Source organism: Liolophura sinensis, chromosome 7 (assembly GCF_032854445.1).
Source record: "Liolophura sinensis isolate JHLJ2023 chromosome 7, CUHK_Ljap_v2, whole genome shotgun sequence".
Classification (NCBI taxonomy): Eukaryota; Metazoa; Mollusca; class Polyplacophora; order Chitonida; family Chitonidae; genus Liolophura; species Liolophura sinensis.
The window spans coordinates 42,244,134-42,259,686 of NC_088301.1; the positions used below are offsets into that span (position 1 = coordinate 42,244,134).

At 36.7% G+C, this 15,553-nt stretch overlaps 1 protein-coding gene across 1 annotated transcript in view; it reads right to left on the reverse strand.

Annotated features, from left to right (window-relative positions):
* Positions 1-10,153, reverse strand: part of LOC135471921 (voltage-dependent calcium channel subunit alpha-2/delta-2-like) — a 45,548-nt gene extending 35,395 nt beyond the window's left edge. The window contains exons 1-6 of the mRNA XM_064751362.1: positions 10,044-10,153; positions 8,717-8,798; positions 7,598-7,711; positions 7,287-7,346; positions 1,278-1,413; positions 516-647 (exon numbers count right to left, since the gene is read on the reverse strand). Coding sequence (XP_064607432.1) covers positions 516-647; positions 1,278-1,413; positions 7,287-7,346; positions 7,598-7,711; positions 8,717-8,798; positions 10,044-10,153 — 634 coding nt within the window. The remainder of the gene's footprint in view (positions 1-515; positions 648-1,277; positions 1,414-7,286; positions 7,347-7,597; positions 7,712-8,716; positions 8,799-10,043) is intronic.
* Between the last annotated feature and the right edge of the window lie 5,400 nt (positions 10,154-15,553).

Genomic DNA, 15,553 nt, shown 5'->3' on the forward strand with positions numbered 1-15,553 from the left:
AGTTTATTGCTTTGATTTCTGCCTATCTACTATAAGAAATCACATGGACAATCAAGAGCTAATAGGTTTTTTTGATGTGAAAGCCAATTATCATGCGACTCTTTCAGCACTAGTGATTGGCCAAGTTCGTAAGGGCTTCTACAACATTGTTACTTGGAGTGAATTGTCCATCAGTGCAATATCCCCAATGCTGAACTTCTCCGCTTTCAATACTACAATTTTTTACATATTTTTCTCTAATAGCTGTGTTCTATATCATTTTTTCTATATATATATAGTGGCAGACTTCAAGTTCACTTTAAAGACACCTTTCATAAAAATTTCAGCATCAGCAGTGAAAATACACATATAAATCTGTCATGTTTATTTAATCTACTTAATTATTTAAGTATTATGCTGAGAGGGAACCGGGCATACCTCCCAGTCCTTCCCACATTGCTGTTTAAAATAATACATCACTTATCTTGCTCAAAGATGTAACCCTGATGCGATGCTGAACTAAATATTTCCCTTACCTGGCATAGTTCTCATAAAGCCAGTTTGGCTTCCAAAAAACTGCCACAGCAAGTCTGGATCTTTTTCACGATTTTCTTGAAACACTTTGTCCAAATCAGCAGTCCACTTCAGTCCATTCAGAATGTCAATATCTGTCCACACCAAATATAGCACAAATAACAACAACTGATAAAAAGACTCTACACACTAAATGATTGGGGTTTTAAGTTGTACTAAAGAATAGTTCATTTATATGACAGTAGGCAGGTTTATGGGTGAAGTAACAAACAATTGCATTGAGAGTCATGATTTACCCGAGCCAGTGAAGTTTCCACCACTAAATAGTGAACTTGTGACATACTATATCTGACCTGAAAAGTTGTCCCGCCCCCCCGCCTCCAAATTTGAAGTTCAACATCTCATACAATATTTCTTTAAGGCAACATTATTCTAGTAGGCTATCATCCTACATGCATCTACCACAGAAACCTCAAAACACCTTTCTAAGATACCAACAGAACTCTTTACAGATCCTTGCAAATTCAACATTTCAGAATCCAACAAAATCAGAAACTTAGTAACTGAGGAAATCTGATGTAGGGTGAATATGCTTTTTATGACCAAAATCTTCAGTCACCTGAAAGTTGCTTGTTAAATACAATGATCATATTATAAATTTTAAAATTATATGTTACTGAACGAATTGGGCTGTTAATCAATACACAATCCCTTGGGAGATAACAGCATGCTGCACACAGCAACCAGCGAGGGTTCATACTTACTTCCTTCATAGATCTCCACAGGAATGTGAACACTGGAGACAGACATATTCACAGCCTGGTTAAAGATGGGGTTGTACTGTAGCATGTTGTCGTTGCGCTTCAGTAACTTAGAATTCACATATTCCACTGTGCCAATCTGGAAGAGGAAAACCATGGACATGTGCTAAACAACGTCACAATGATATTTTGATACTGACGTTAAGAGCAACATTGAAGAGTCATGTTAATAAGCCAAGAAGTTGTTTATCCAAGCTTGAGTATATCCTCAGCCTCTCTGGTCCACAACATTGCCAACTGTGAACAGATAAACCACTTTTGTATATGTCTATTCAGGTACATACATATGTAGGATAATTTATACATGTAAGTGCATATGTATACCTTTTAAACAGAAAAAAAAACACCTCAAAACCCTAGACATTTGTCGTACTATATGTATGTTTCACTATGATTTTTGTCTTCCATTGGCCTTTCAAGCCTTACTTTCTTGAAAAGCTTGTTCTGTTTCACATTTAAGTCAAATCTGGTTTCCTGATGATTAAGCCTGAATTTGTCATTTTATTAACAAACACAAAACAGATGCTAATAATGAGAGTGGTGAATTGGAGTTTGTTGCATTACACCCAAACCACAACAATGCATTATCCAGAGCAATGTCCTGTACACTGTCTACAAATGTCTTTTTCATGCTGTATGTACATGTAAAGTAATGTAAAGCCATGCAGTTTTAGTATAACAAGCTTAAAAGTTAATAATTTTATTAGCACAACGATCTGATCTACATACATGTAAGGTAGATGTTTTTCATGATCTGTAGGTAGAACGTAGCTCAGAAAGCAAAATGTACAGTTTGTTGCAGTACAAGTACAAACATAAATCACAAAAGAACACATATGATGCACTTCTGGTCATTACAATGTATTACAAACTGTTGTGGTTTGTGGGTTTCGGGGTGTGTATACATGCAGGGGGGAGGAGGTTTGGGTATTTATGATGGAGATAAGATGGACATAATAAAATGGTCAGAAAAGCAATTGTCATGTGATAGACAAAGCTAATTTTCCTGTCATATTTCCATCAGGAAATCTCACGATTTACCTGCAAAGTGAAATGCACTTTTCTATAAAATCGACTTGATATTCCGTGAAGAAATTTCTCGTCAACACATCCCTGCATCTCAGCCAGCTTGAGCGAAGCCCTTGTAGCGTCACAAGCACTTAATTACCAAGGCGAAGACGTCATGTTAATACTAATGGTCCCTATAGGGTAGATACATGTACATGCAAGTAATGCTGTGAAGGCTGTACAAAACTAGCCCCTGGTCATGATGTTCTTAATAATCTGGCATCAGATAAGGGGTTTGCTTGGGTAATATACTCATGGAAAAATGTAACTACATGTGTACATGTACACCCAAAGAACATTCTGATTTCTGCCCTCTAACAATGCAATTTTTTGGTTGAAATTTCAGGTACTAAACTCTGAGATACTAAATCTGGGGTAACCTTTTTCATTCCACTATGTGTTGAAATAAGCTGCATGTAGGTAGCCACTAAAACCACAGGTAAAAGCAACTAAACCCATCCACCATATAGGATTACATTTTAAAAAGTGACATATGCATAGCAATGGTTATCAGGAGAAATACATTTAGCCCTTAATGGATAAAGCACTGAAGCAGCTGTGAAGGTAAAAGTAAATGACAAAGGCAAGTACGAAGCACAATGGACGATGGTGACCTTATGGATAGGTTATGGGTTGTATACCTTGTCATCAACGTTGTCAAAGCCTTCTTCTCCAGAGACATGAACGGCATTCTGTGAAGCAATTGTTGAGAGCTACATTTGTGATGAAGTGCTGATAAATGGGATTAAACTCTTTGTCTCCTAGGGATGGAGGCGACTTCAATCCCGAGTCCTGTCTCACCCTTGACAATAACATTAGTTACTTCAGTACCTTCTTGTTTGGCAGTCAGTATAAACGTCTAAGCCCTGGGATTGATTCCACATTTCAGATAATAAGATTATATTTAAAACCTCAACACAATGCTTTGAATATGGAACTGGAAATTGAAATTTTGACACATGATTTAAAACGACATTTATGAGGTGGTGAAAATTATAATTTCTGGGCCCCTAAAAAGCCTTTGTGGAATAAGCCTCAGGTCAAAATTTCACTGAGTGTCAGGATTAAAGGCGTATTGAAAATAGGTGTGGAGTCAATCCTGGTGTCCTCAACAAGGTATTACACTGAGGTAGCACTCTGAATATTTCGAAATGGGGTCAGTAGTGCTTTTTACCTTTACATGCCATGCCAACACCTTTTAATATCTTAATATACAAACATGTGTCATCTTTATCATAAACATCGCTTTTATCTCACACATGTGTATCCTCTTAATCCTACACATAGCCTTTACCTTGCACATGTATACATGTATTGCGTTTATCCTACACACATCACCTTTACCCTGAACATACAATAATCATAGAAATATACTTTCCATTGATGTGATGGCAAGAATCACCACTTGCTGCAAAGAAGCTGGGTAAAATCTCATAAAAGAAACGTCACTATAGTGGGCAATATAACAAGAGGTTCTCAATAGGTTATGCACAAATTAGGTCAGGTGACCATTTTTCACCATGACAACATAGGTCATCTGCATGGTCATGACCATGCAAACTATCACTGACTGAAAAGCACACTTGGCAAAGAATTAATGATGCAATGCAGTAGTCTTTGCATTCTGACAAGAAGACGTAGAGAAAAATAGGCTCCCTCCAGTCTGTCACCCTGCTTCATAGCAGACCCTCTCAAACAGAAATTAAATTCTAGATACCAAGTATCAGTAATTGGTGAATGGTATTGCTAGCATAAATGAAACTGTCTACCCAGAGCTCATCCAAAGAAACTTGTTTTGCCTTTTGTCATGCAAACTTATGTTAAATGTATATACCCATAACAGTTAGACCTTATGAATTACATTATTCTTCAAACATTTTACGTGGTCAGGTGATAAGAAAAATCAATATGCTCATAATTTATAAAGCTTTCAAAATAACCCAGGGATGGGTACATCATGGTTTTTATGGTCAGGTGACAAGAAAAATCAATATGCTCATAATTTATAAAGCTTTCATAATAACCCAGGGATGGGTACATCATGGTGTTTATGCTATTGTAACATCCAGTACACACAGTCTATATGTAAAATATCAATGACTATCAGCACTTCTACCTCTCTGCACAATGTTTAAATGAATGTTAAATGTCTGTAGCACTAACATCAACACAGAAAACCTCCCACCTCCCCCAAATCACACCCACCCTATCCCAACTCAAATCAACAATCAAGATAGTTTAACACTGCTCTCTGACCAAGAAATAAATGTTCATGGACTCTTCCTCTTCTGAACACCAAAATGACCCATGATTATTACAACCATAATGGGATATGTGCAGGGAGAATTATCAGATGCCCTACAAGGCATGCTGGATGGGTCACCGAAATGAATGGCTGGTATGACATTCTTCACTGTACCTGAAATTCATAATTATGTGGAGTCCATCTCTTTCTTCATCACCAGAACCTTCACACAGACATGGTTTCTTTTGACTAACTAACTACTCTGACCACAAATCACCCTACAAGTACATGTCTGCTGGGGATATTGATTACTTTTGTCCATCAACATAGTGATGTTTGACGGGTTCCATTTTCAGCAGATCACATGAAAGTGTAACACAGTCCCTGTGTAAATAACCTCTTCTAGTAGGTCATAGTACATCAATACTGCAATTACACAGCTATGGAACAATATCAAAACTGAGGAATGCAAATATGCATGCGATGTTAAATCTATGTTAAGTTCAACACAGATAATACCAGTATCTGTAAATCTTATTTCGGGGCAAAATAAGCAATGCAAACATGGTTTTGTTCAGCACCTATATACATATACATGAAGTTAACCACACCTAGGTAACACAGGAAACATCTCCATGTATGAACCTCTTTAATATGCATGTACACAACATTCAGTTCAAATCTTCTTTGTGGTTGTGACATGAACTAAGTTTCATGGCTCCTGATTTCTCAATTGGAGACTCAAGGACAAGCTATCGTCCAAAATAACAGTAGAACACATCCTTTTCTACTGTGGCATTGCAGTTCATGTGTATTTCATATATGTTTTATGAGCACACGTACACCAATAATTATGACGTAATAAAGTAAAGAACAAATGAGTTCATAGCTTTGTACTGTCTTGATACCAGGCATGAAGGAGTTTTACGCATTCTCCATTCATTTAACACTGATAGAGTTTATACTGGTCTTTACACTTATGTCTGTTGCACCTTTGCTTTAACTCAATTTGAATCCTTTCTGCAATTCAGTTGTACACCATATACATAGTGTTGACATTTTCTATACTACTTCAATGTCAGCCATTCAGTAATACTTTCTTGATTCCAAGAATTCAACTGGGCTAATACATAAGTATTTGACAGTTTTTATTGCCAATGGAAGTTAATCCTACTATCGATGGTTTTTCACTGATAAAACATCCATGAGGAACCATGTGAGGTCTCAAGAAAAGAGCAGTATCACAAGGAATGGCAACACTCATATCTCGAGATACATGTATACTACATTGGATGAGAACACTATGCCACCTTTGAGGTTTCGTTTAATTGAACTTAAAGCAAACTACAACATTTTAAGAAAGTGTTAATCAAAAAAATCAGTGTATATGTACATGTGATGTAACAAATTTGTAACAGCGACAAGAGATGTATCCAATCACCCTAATATCCTGAGGAAGTACAAGTCTTCATGCCCAGTTCACTGGTTTTTATATTTTTTTTTACATTTTTTTTAATGAATTAGAAATATGACAACAATAATTGTACTGTAACCGCCGTTACAGAGAGTATTATTCTCCCAACAATTTGTGTATTATCTGAATCGTACATTTAAGAAATCCATTTTCACTTTATTTGTTTTTATGGATAGCTTTTTCAGCAACACAGGGTTAGGTTTTTACGTTACCATTGACCGACATACAAATGAAGGTGGCAAACTTCCTCCTCCTGCGTGTTTGTGCTTTATTCTCATAATTTTGGATGTGTGGCAACCCACAGTGTGAGTAATATTATTTCGTAGGACTCTAACCTCATTCTGCCTTTTGGATTTAACACTGACAGACTGTAATTTGTTGTGAATTGCTCGTAGTTCACAGCAGTGCCATTTTACCGATTCATTACGCGGAAGCCGAACTAGAATAATTTCAGTTCATGATCAAAGAACCTGTTTTATTTTCCACGTGTATAGTTTAGTTGATTACATGCAGCACATAAAAATGTATAACAACATGGTAAAAGGAAATATTAAAAAACTTTGTTGTAAGACCTAAAGTGCATAATATAATCATAAACTCTGCTTCACATATGCGTAGTGATATATACATCAGTAATGTGGCTGTATGTATATTCACTATGACGTGTTTAATGTAGTCCGTTAATTAAAGCAGGTATGTAACTCGAAGTGGGAAGAGGCATGACAATAATGTATATAAAGCAGAATATCACTATGACAGTATAAGCATCACTCAACTGGATCCCTATAAAACAATGAAAAAGAACTGGCATTTTGCTTTGAAGAATTGTTAGATCAGGCCATCTTGATTCTACCGTGTGTATTAAGTATGCCTGATTACAGTCACACAGACCTTAAAGTTTAGTTACATAAAAAAAAAGCCTGAAATAGTAAGCATGTTTTTAGAGCTGTAGATTAAGACTGACCTATGTACAGCTCTAACACACATCCTAGTAATACTACGCCTTTGTGATTAGAAACTTGGCGTTGGATGTCATAGAAATCATCTAATGGCATATCCTCCAAATTACAGGAGTTAAAGAATCACATAAGGTTGGTAATAAATAGACATCGTTGTCAGACCACAAACACACATCAAACGCAAAACAAGAGCCAAATCACTGTACCTTCAAATCTTTGTTCCACTTGTAATATTTGGCAATATTCTCAGCTTTCTTAACAGCATTCTGCAGTGATAAGATTGAAAGAATGTTATTCATCATTTCAAAGGTTGAAAAAAATATCAAAGGAACAATAAAAAGAAACAGAACAATAGCATCCTTGTTGTATCTATAAAAAAATATGGTTGATGTTTAAAGGCATATGTAATATACATATGTAAAATATATGAAATATATGTAATAATTTCTCAGTGACATGTACATAACTAACCACTGGAATGAGATTTGTCATAATAACATTCACAAAAGAAGCTTACCCTTAAACCTTCTACTTTCTTGCCAAGAATCTCTCCAAGGGTAGCTGCCATTTCCTTTACAAGCATCAATCCATCTACTTTCTCATATTTGATTCTAGTAGATTCATTGTATTTCTGCAAAACAATTGCCAACAGAGTATGACACATTTATAAAATATTAAAACAGCATTCATGTACATGTATTTCTGCATATACAATAATTATGTCAGAACATCAAAACAGTACACGCACACCATGCTTTTTCCTTTCTCTGTACATGTACCACCTGTTCCCACCTGTTTGTTTTCTTTTATAATTTGTCTCACAAAAAAATGATGTGATGTGCTACATGTGTTAGTCCATCGTAGGACAGGACAACATAACACTGTATCTAGGCTACACTTTGGTGGAATCTTATACAGTCAATTTCAATCATGGCCTAACCTCTAGATATAAAATAGGAATATTGTTCCACACAACATGCACTTGAGAAATCACATTTTGGAATTCCCATCTCAAAGCAGGAATCTTCAAAATTTATGCATTTGACCTGACAATTGAGCACAATATGAAAATGTTTGATATCTTACAAAATCCAATATCAATCAGTATGGCTTCTACATCATTTATACTGTCTCCCTAGTTCACTTTTACCGTTTTTCAGTCATACGATGAAAACTCTTGCTACAGACATAAATGAAAAAAAAAATTAATAGTATAACATAAAATACAGGCCAGATGGTTGATGTTTATGGTTTGTTTCTGGAGGCCACATGGCTGATCCTTAGAGAATATAGCAAATAAAAATCATATCGTTGATTCTCGGAGTACTTGTATTGGCAAAATATTGGCTACATTGGAGCCTAGTATATATATTTATAACAACCATGCCTCCTAAATCCCTCTTAAAGTACTTGCAATTCCTCATACAAACACAATTACTAAAAGTGACTAATTTAAATTCACTTAGTTACAGTTACATAAATCACACTTACAGCATATATTAGTATACTTTGTTTTGTATAATCACTTCACAATAAAATTTTCAAATAAAAACTTTGTCACTATCAATGCAGACAGGTGACCAGGGGCTAATATACAGTATACACATGTAAACCATGTATAGATACTTGTACTTACTTTTTCCATGTGTGCATGGGGTAAAACTTGTGTATAGAATTTGTTTAGCTCCTGACTTAAGCGTTCTGCTTTCTCTAGGGCTCTAGGTAAATAAAAAAAAACATAGAAGGATTTCAATCACACATATATCAGCAATACAGATTATGAATTTCATAACAGTATGCTAATAAACAATGTAGGGTTACAAACAAATTTAGCCTTTCTTATGTACATGTATTTGTATTTGATTCTTGGTTAATATTCAAGAATTTTTCACTCATCCAATGGTTAGTTCTATGGGTATAGGCAACCAAACAAACTGTCCTACTTGTGAAACACAGATGTGCACACCATATTGGTGGAAGACAAGAGATCTTCAGTGACCACAGGACTATGCATAACAGCATTATTTAAAGACACTGGTGGATTACCAAGATGTTCGTTAAACCTACATGAAAGGAAATTTGCCTCAAACTTTCTCCAGTTATGAAAGTGCAGCTTTTATTTATTTGATTGGTGTTTTACGCCGTACCCAAGAATATTTAACTTACACGATGGCAGCCAGCATTATGATGGAAGGAAACCGGGCAGAGCCTGCGGGAAACACACGACCATCAGCAAGTTACTGTCAGACCTTCGGTCGGAAAGGAAGCCAGCATGAGCTGGAACTCACAACATGTACAATTGTGAGAGTTCCAGGGGTCATTATGCTGTGCTAGCGCGCTAACCAACTGATCCACGGTGGCCCCGCACACCTTTAAAGTTACATATACATGTAGCCACACAATAACACATGACATGACAACAGTCTGACTATGGCTAATCTTTACAATCAACAATTCCAATCTAGGAATTCTGGCTGAAAGAATACTGTTATAATATAATGCAATGTGATCTAGGTCCGTTGAAATAATGGGAAATCTTGTCACTTTCTCAACAACTTAGTTCGAATTCAGTTTATGTAAATTTGATCTTTTAGTCAATGTTCTCGCACGGAGAGCATTTATGTAATGATGTACATGTATGTAGGCCTACTGCATTACGGTCTAAAAGTGTACCTGTACTTCAGCAGCAATTATCATTGCTTTTATTTGCTTGATGCATTCTTACATGTATGCTATCAAATGAAAATGTTTCTCCAGTACCCTGATCCGGATTTGAGGCCCATTTACCATTACTGCAAACCATAGCATGCAGCTGTCAACTCATTCTGACATTTGTAACATTAACAGAAACATCGTACTTTCGCAGAGGATGTTTCGTTCGTTGGCTCGTATCAGGCGGATATTGAGCTAAATATAATGCCTAGATCTAAAATGCTAAACACTAAACGTGAAAGAAAGCTTACTCATTCTTTTTATCCTCAATTCCGATGGTTTCCTTGGACACACCATGGCTGAGAAAGGCTATGACCAACAAGCTCATGAGGTACCCTCTCACCCAGCCGATCGTCGCCATTTTTCGTAAACCTCGTTTCTCGACCGACGTCAGCAGCTACTGTGAGGCTCCCGATGGAGGGGCTCGCTGCGATTAGTTATCGAACTCGGCTGTAAGCTCAAGGGTCCCTTAGCGCCTTAGTGTACACCAACAAAAAATTTCGTTCAAGAGATTAATATGAATTACTCGGCTTGACGGAATCCAGAAAAGACCGTGCATCTACTGATTTCGAATTTTTCCTTTATAGTACACTCTATATTATCTACTGATATTTTGATTTCATTGGTGCTTTTAAGCACTGTTAATCAGTTACCTGACCGGTTGGCCAGGTGCAGATGGTCACATCTGGAGAAAAAGGGGTTACGCCCAGTGGGACACCCACTCCACATGCAGACATTTGACATGCACATCTGTCACCTTACATACAGTGATTTAAATCTTTATTCCAAAACCGGTAACAATTTCCGTCTAACCGAATTATACATCAGTGAAATGTAATTTTAAAAGAAATCCCTGCAGTGTTTGTGCTTGAAAATGAAGTAAATACTGTCTTTTGTTTTTAGTTGTTTTGACCCGGGATATAGTATGGATGCTACACATGTTACAACGTAGTTTTCAAAGAAATAATTGATATAGACAACTCGATATATAACGCATATGGGACTTTTGTATATACTGTTCATATTTACGGTGAAATACTTGGCGTAAAGTTTTATTTATTTTTTTATTCATGTACGAGAATCCTGATTCTCTTCTATATTTTAGTTTTCAATTTAAGAGCAAATTGCTGAAAACATATAACCTACGGACGCATACACATGCAGACGCGCACACACTAGCTGACAGAAAAGGCATTAGAACAAGAAGTGGGCGACTCGAGGAGTGCGACGGTTTGTGTAATGATAGCTTACCATTTCTTATAATTTGAATTTCTCAGTATGAATTTTCATGAAACATGTTAGGACAATCAGATGTGCGTTAGGCTTTTTTGGTTCAATATTTTTTTGGTTTACATGCAATGCAATGTGTGTATATAGATCTATATGTGAGTTGAGCTCAATCAGATGTGAATGAGCTTCTTTGGTTTCATTCCGTGAATTATTTTCAAAATTACCGCCGCTTAAAGACAACATTGCCATGAATGAATCAACGCCACTTCTGCTAATCGAATGTTCCAAGCGGATTTTCATTAAACCTAGTAGACATGATGGGGGAGAATATGTATATGAGCGTATATGGTTTATGGTTGCATTCCGTATATAACTAAATCATTTTTCAATTTATCGCCGTACAGATGAGAGATTGCCAACGCATTTCCTGTTGTAGTTTTCAATGCAGGGATTTTCGTGAGTGTTTGGGATATGTATGTATATTTGTGCATTTGCGTGGTTTCATTCAAATATTAATTTCCAAATTAAGTTGCCAAACTCGGCGTCTGAAGATAAGATCTAGACTAATGAAATGAGAAGTTATCAATGCCATTCATGTATATGTGTGCTGTTATCAATGTACATGCAGATAAGTGGGCCCAGTTGTTCTAAATTGTATCAGCTAATACCAGTATTAAGTCATATTTTATATTTAAGCGTTCAATCTAATTCAGCAGCCAAGATACAGTTCTCCAAAGTCAAAGTATAACTGCAGCAAATTTAGATCATATTTACTGTTACGTAATTCTTTTTGGGCTAAGTACAAAACTGAAGACTTGGCTTAAACTTAAATCCGGAATTAAGCCTTAAAACATTTTTGAACAACCACGGGCCCTGGGTTCTGTTTCTGAAAGAGGTCGTAATGCTACTCGGGTCCTAATCATCATGACGTCGCATATTGACGACATATGTCGCATTGGTATTTACGACCTGCATAACATTACGACTCCTTTGAGAAACAGCTGTTTCTCATAGGGTTCGTAACGTTATGCAGGTCGTTGCGTTACGCCGGCCTAATCATCTTGATGTCGCATAGTGAGGGCATACGTCGCCTTGGTATTTGCGACCAGCGTAACGTTACGGCCCCTTTGAAAAACAGCCCCTTTGGCCGATTCCACAAAGCCATTCTGACTTGAATCAAAATTCAAAATGCGATCTTAGAGTTTATTTTTCGCTTTTAGAAATTAAAATTTTATCCACTTTCTCAAGACAAATGTGTCAAAATTTCAATTCTCGGTACCGAAAACTGAGCACTGTGATTTGACTTAAGTCACAAACAGCTTTGGGGACAATGTATGGAAATATGTCTGTGTCGATTTGATTACATTTCGTTAATGGTTTTCGATACGATTGTTTGAAGGCACAAGACTCAAAATGAGAGTTGATCAACGCAAAGCTTCTTGTACCACAAGAATACAGTGATGCAATGGGAGACTCGATGACGAGCTACACAGAAGATCCAGACAGTAGTAGATCGAGCGCATCGATATCTTCTGTGATCATGCAGTGCGTGTGTACTTCATATATGTTTTACGAGCAGACATACACCAATGTCAGTGACGTAATAAAGGAACGAACAAATGAGTTTACAGCTTTGGACCGTCTTGATACAGACGGGAAGGATTTTTACGAGTTCCCCATTGCTAAACAGTTCATGTGCCAGTAGTATATGGGTTCTTAAAAAGTAAACATACCACAATTAACAAGATATGCACGTATAGATATACACGTTTTAAGTCTATACATCGAAAAAGACAATCGAATACTGTGCAAACGTCAAGCAAGGTGAGCGTTCCAGGTAAATAAGTGCATGCCCAATTTCAAAAAGTCCGTTTAAATGATACAAATCACCAAAGAACTAAGAAAGTATATAAAGTGCAAAATTAGGACGGTATAATGCATGAAAAGAGAAACAGATATAAATTGTTAACAAAAAAATGTGTATTTCAGTCGCGCTTTGATTGCAGCTGTTCATGTATTCAGCTTAGAGATCTAATTCAACATCTCGAAAAATATACAGCCCCGAGTAGACATTGTGTGGTATGTGACGATTCCAATGTCAACGTCGCAAGTTATTACTGAAAAAACTGGTCAGTCAAGGCTATTCTATCAAACGCCTAATTCACTCTAGTTTTGTTACGTTTTACTCTTTTAGCTATACATGCATGGACAGAGCGTCCAGAACCACTCAAGTCTAATTCCGCTTAACCTGGGGCTAGCAGGGTATCTTCATCACGTTGAATTAGATAGTTGCATGTATGAATAGTTGCTTTCATCAATGGAGAACTGGAATAGGTATTTGGATTATCGACAACTTGTATACGAGCATGGCACACGATTTAGATACTGATTTCATTCATCCCACTAGAACCTTGCGTCTTTCCATCATTGAAAACTGTCCACTGCTTTAGTTCTCTTTGCAAGATTCCGTCCTAATTTTGTACTGAAAATAATTTCGTAGTTCTTTGGTGGTTTATACTAAAAGTCCTTTTGGGAATTAGCCTTGCGATTATTGAGATAGAAGATCCATTTTGGTTGATGGCTGATCTACGAATGTTTGTAGATCCTACAGATTTTTATGAAACTTTGCACAAGGTAAAGCTGTTTAACTGGTTAATCGACTACATATATTGTTTGCATGTCGTGAATTATTGTATACCAGTTATTCCATGTAGTTTCTGCTAAATAGTATTCGAACATGCATATGCGTTTCAAACAGACGTATAAATATATGTATCCTAGCTGTTTGTCTCGTAAATAAACATAGGCGTATTGATAGTTGTGATAGAATCACACATATATGGTGTCAATAATCTTCACATGGGGCGAGGCGTCGTCACATGTTATGCTAAAGACCGCTGTATAGGTGAATGGCTTCATCGATGTGACTATTGCTGGACTACAACAAAGGGAGATAACCTACTCATTAGACACATGTGGCGTCGTCTGTAGGATTCGAGTATATATTTGTACCCCACGTGACCGTTGTTGTCCAATGAAAAGCGGAGTATTTTGTCTCATGCAATATAAATATATATGTGTGTGTGTCATGGAGTATGTATATATATATAAGGGATAGAGTTTCTAGGCATATTGTAAACATAAGGTCTGTAAAGTAACAAGGTTCTGGCAGGTCCGTTTCATTAACTTTCCAATATTAATTAGAATACATGCTTGAAGGCAAGACAACACATGGATTCTTGGTGAGATGTCGCAGCCATATATTTGCGAATTCGCATTTTTTATTTGTCTTGAATCGAAGCAGATGGAATCCCATGAACGAAGGCATTTTTGAGGTGGTAAAACTGAGGTGGTCAAAGATTTACCGAATTACTTGCAGTTTTAGAGTATACTGCCGCGGTGTGTTTTAGCATCTCCGTATAAGGCCTATAAGGTTTTATTCTATTTCGGGTTATAGTGCATCGTTATTGTGAAGCACAGTACTTAGTTCAGAAAATATCGGTCAAATTATGTTTTATTTAAAATTGCCAAACACAAACCACTGCACTGCTCCGATTCACCGAAATTAGGTTCAGTATTACAGGTTTGCTCTCGACGGGTCACAAGAAAATTCATATGATCCACTACGTTACAGAACGTTAATTTAAGCCATGAATGTAGGTCCTAAAAATCTGACATCAGCATCGTAACTTAAAACCCAATGTTCTGCAGCCGATAGTCACAGCTCCCTTGGACTTACCGTTTGATACCAATAGTCAGTGATGTGGATCAGCACTGCTCGATAGTTAAGTCAGTGCATCGTTATTTCATTTGACTCATATTCGTGTGGCTAATAACTTATGATTCTGCAATTGCACTGCACACTAACCAGACTCCCTTTAAACCCATATAGGTTCTAGTTGTCTTATAATACGCTTTCGCAAAATGCGAGGGATTTTCATTGAGGTTTGTCTGTCTGTCTCTTTGTCCGCCCATATAAATCGAGGCTTTGGTTTCCGTGCAGTTTACTCCAAATATTGCTCGATCTGCATGTATATGGTGAACAGGTCCACGCACCTTGTGTAACCTATACCTGAACGAAGATCTTAACACCAGGTGGTTTTCATTACAACTTCACTCTGACTGCATGGCCCTTAGTTTCCGTGCAATAACTATATACTTCAAATATCATATAAGATTTTGAAAAAAAAAATAAATAAAAAATAAAAAATGGGCCCAGAATAATTTTGGGGCACTTCGTATAGATTAAGCCTGAAACCCATCTTTCTCAGTCCATGCACGAATACATACATATACGTTTTGCACATAGGGTAAATGTGATATAACTTTGCCGAGCTATTTATATGTATGCTTAAATTGTAAAACTTGGAATTCTAGGAATAAGTCAGCAGGGATTTGAGCGTGCCTGGCCCAGTTGGCATCAATTAATGCTTGACCCTACAATTTGTGTAAATATGTAATCAAACCCAGATTATATTACATAGACTTAATTGCACATATATGCAGGTAGGCTATTACTTTATTTTTCATA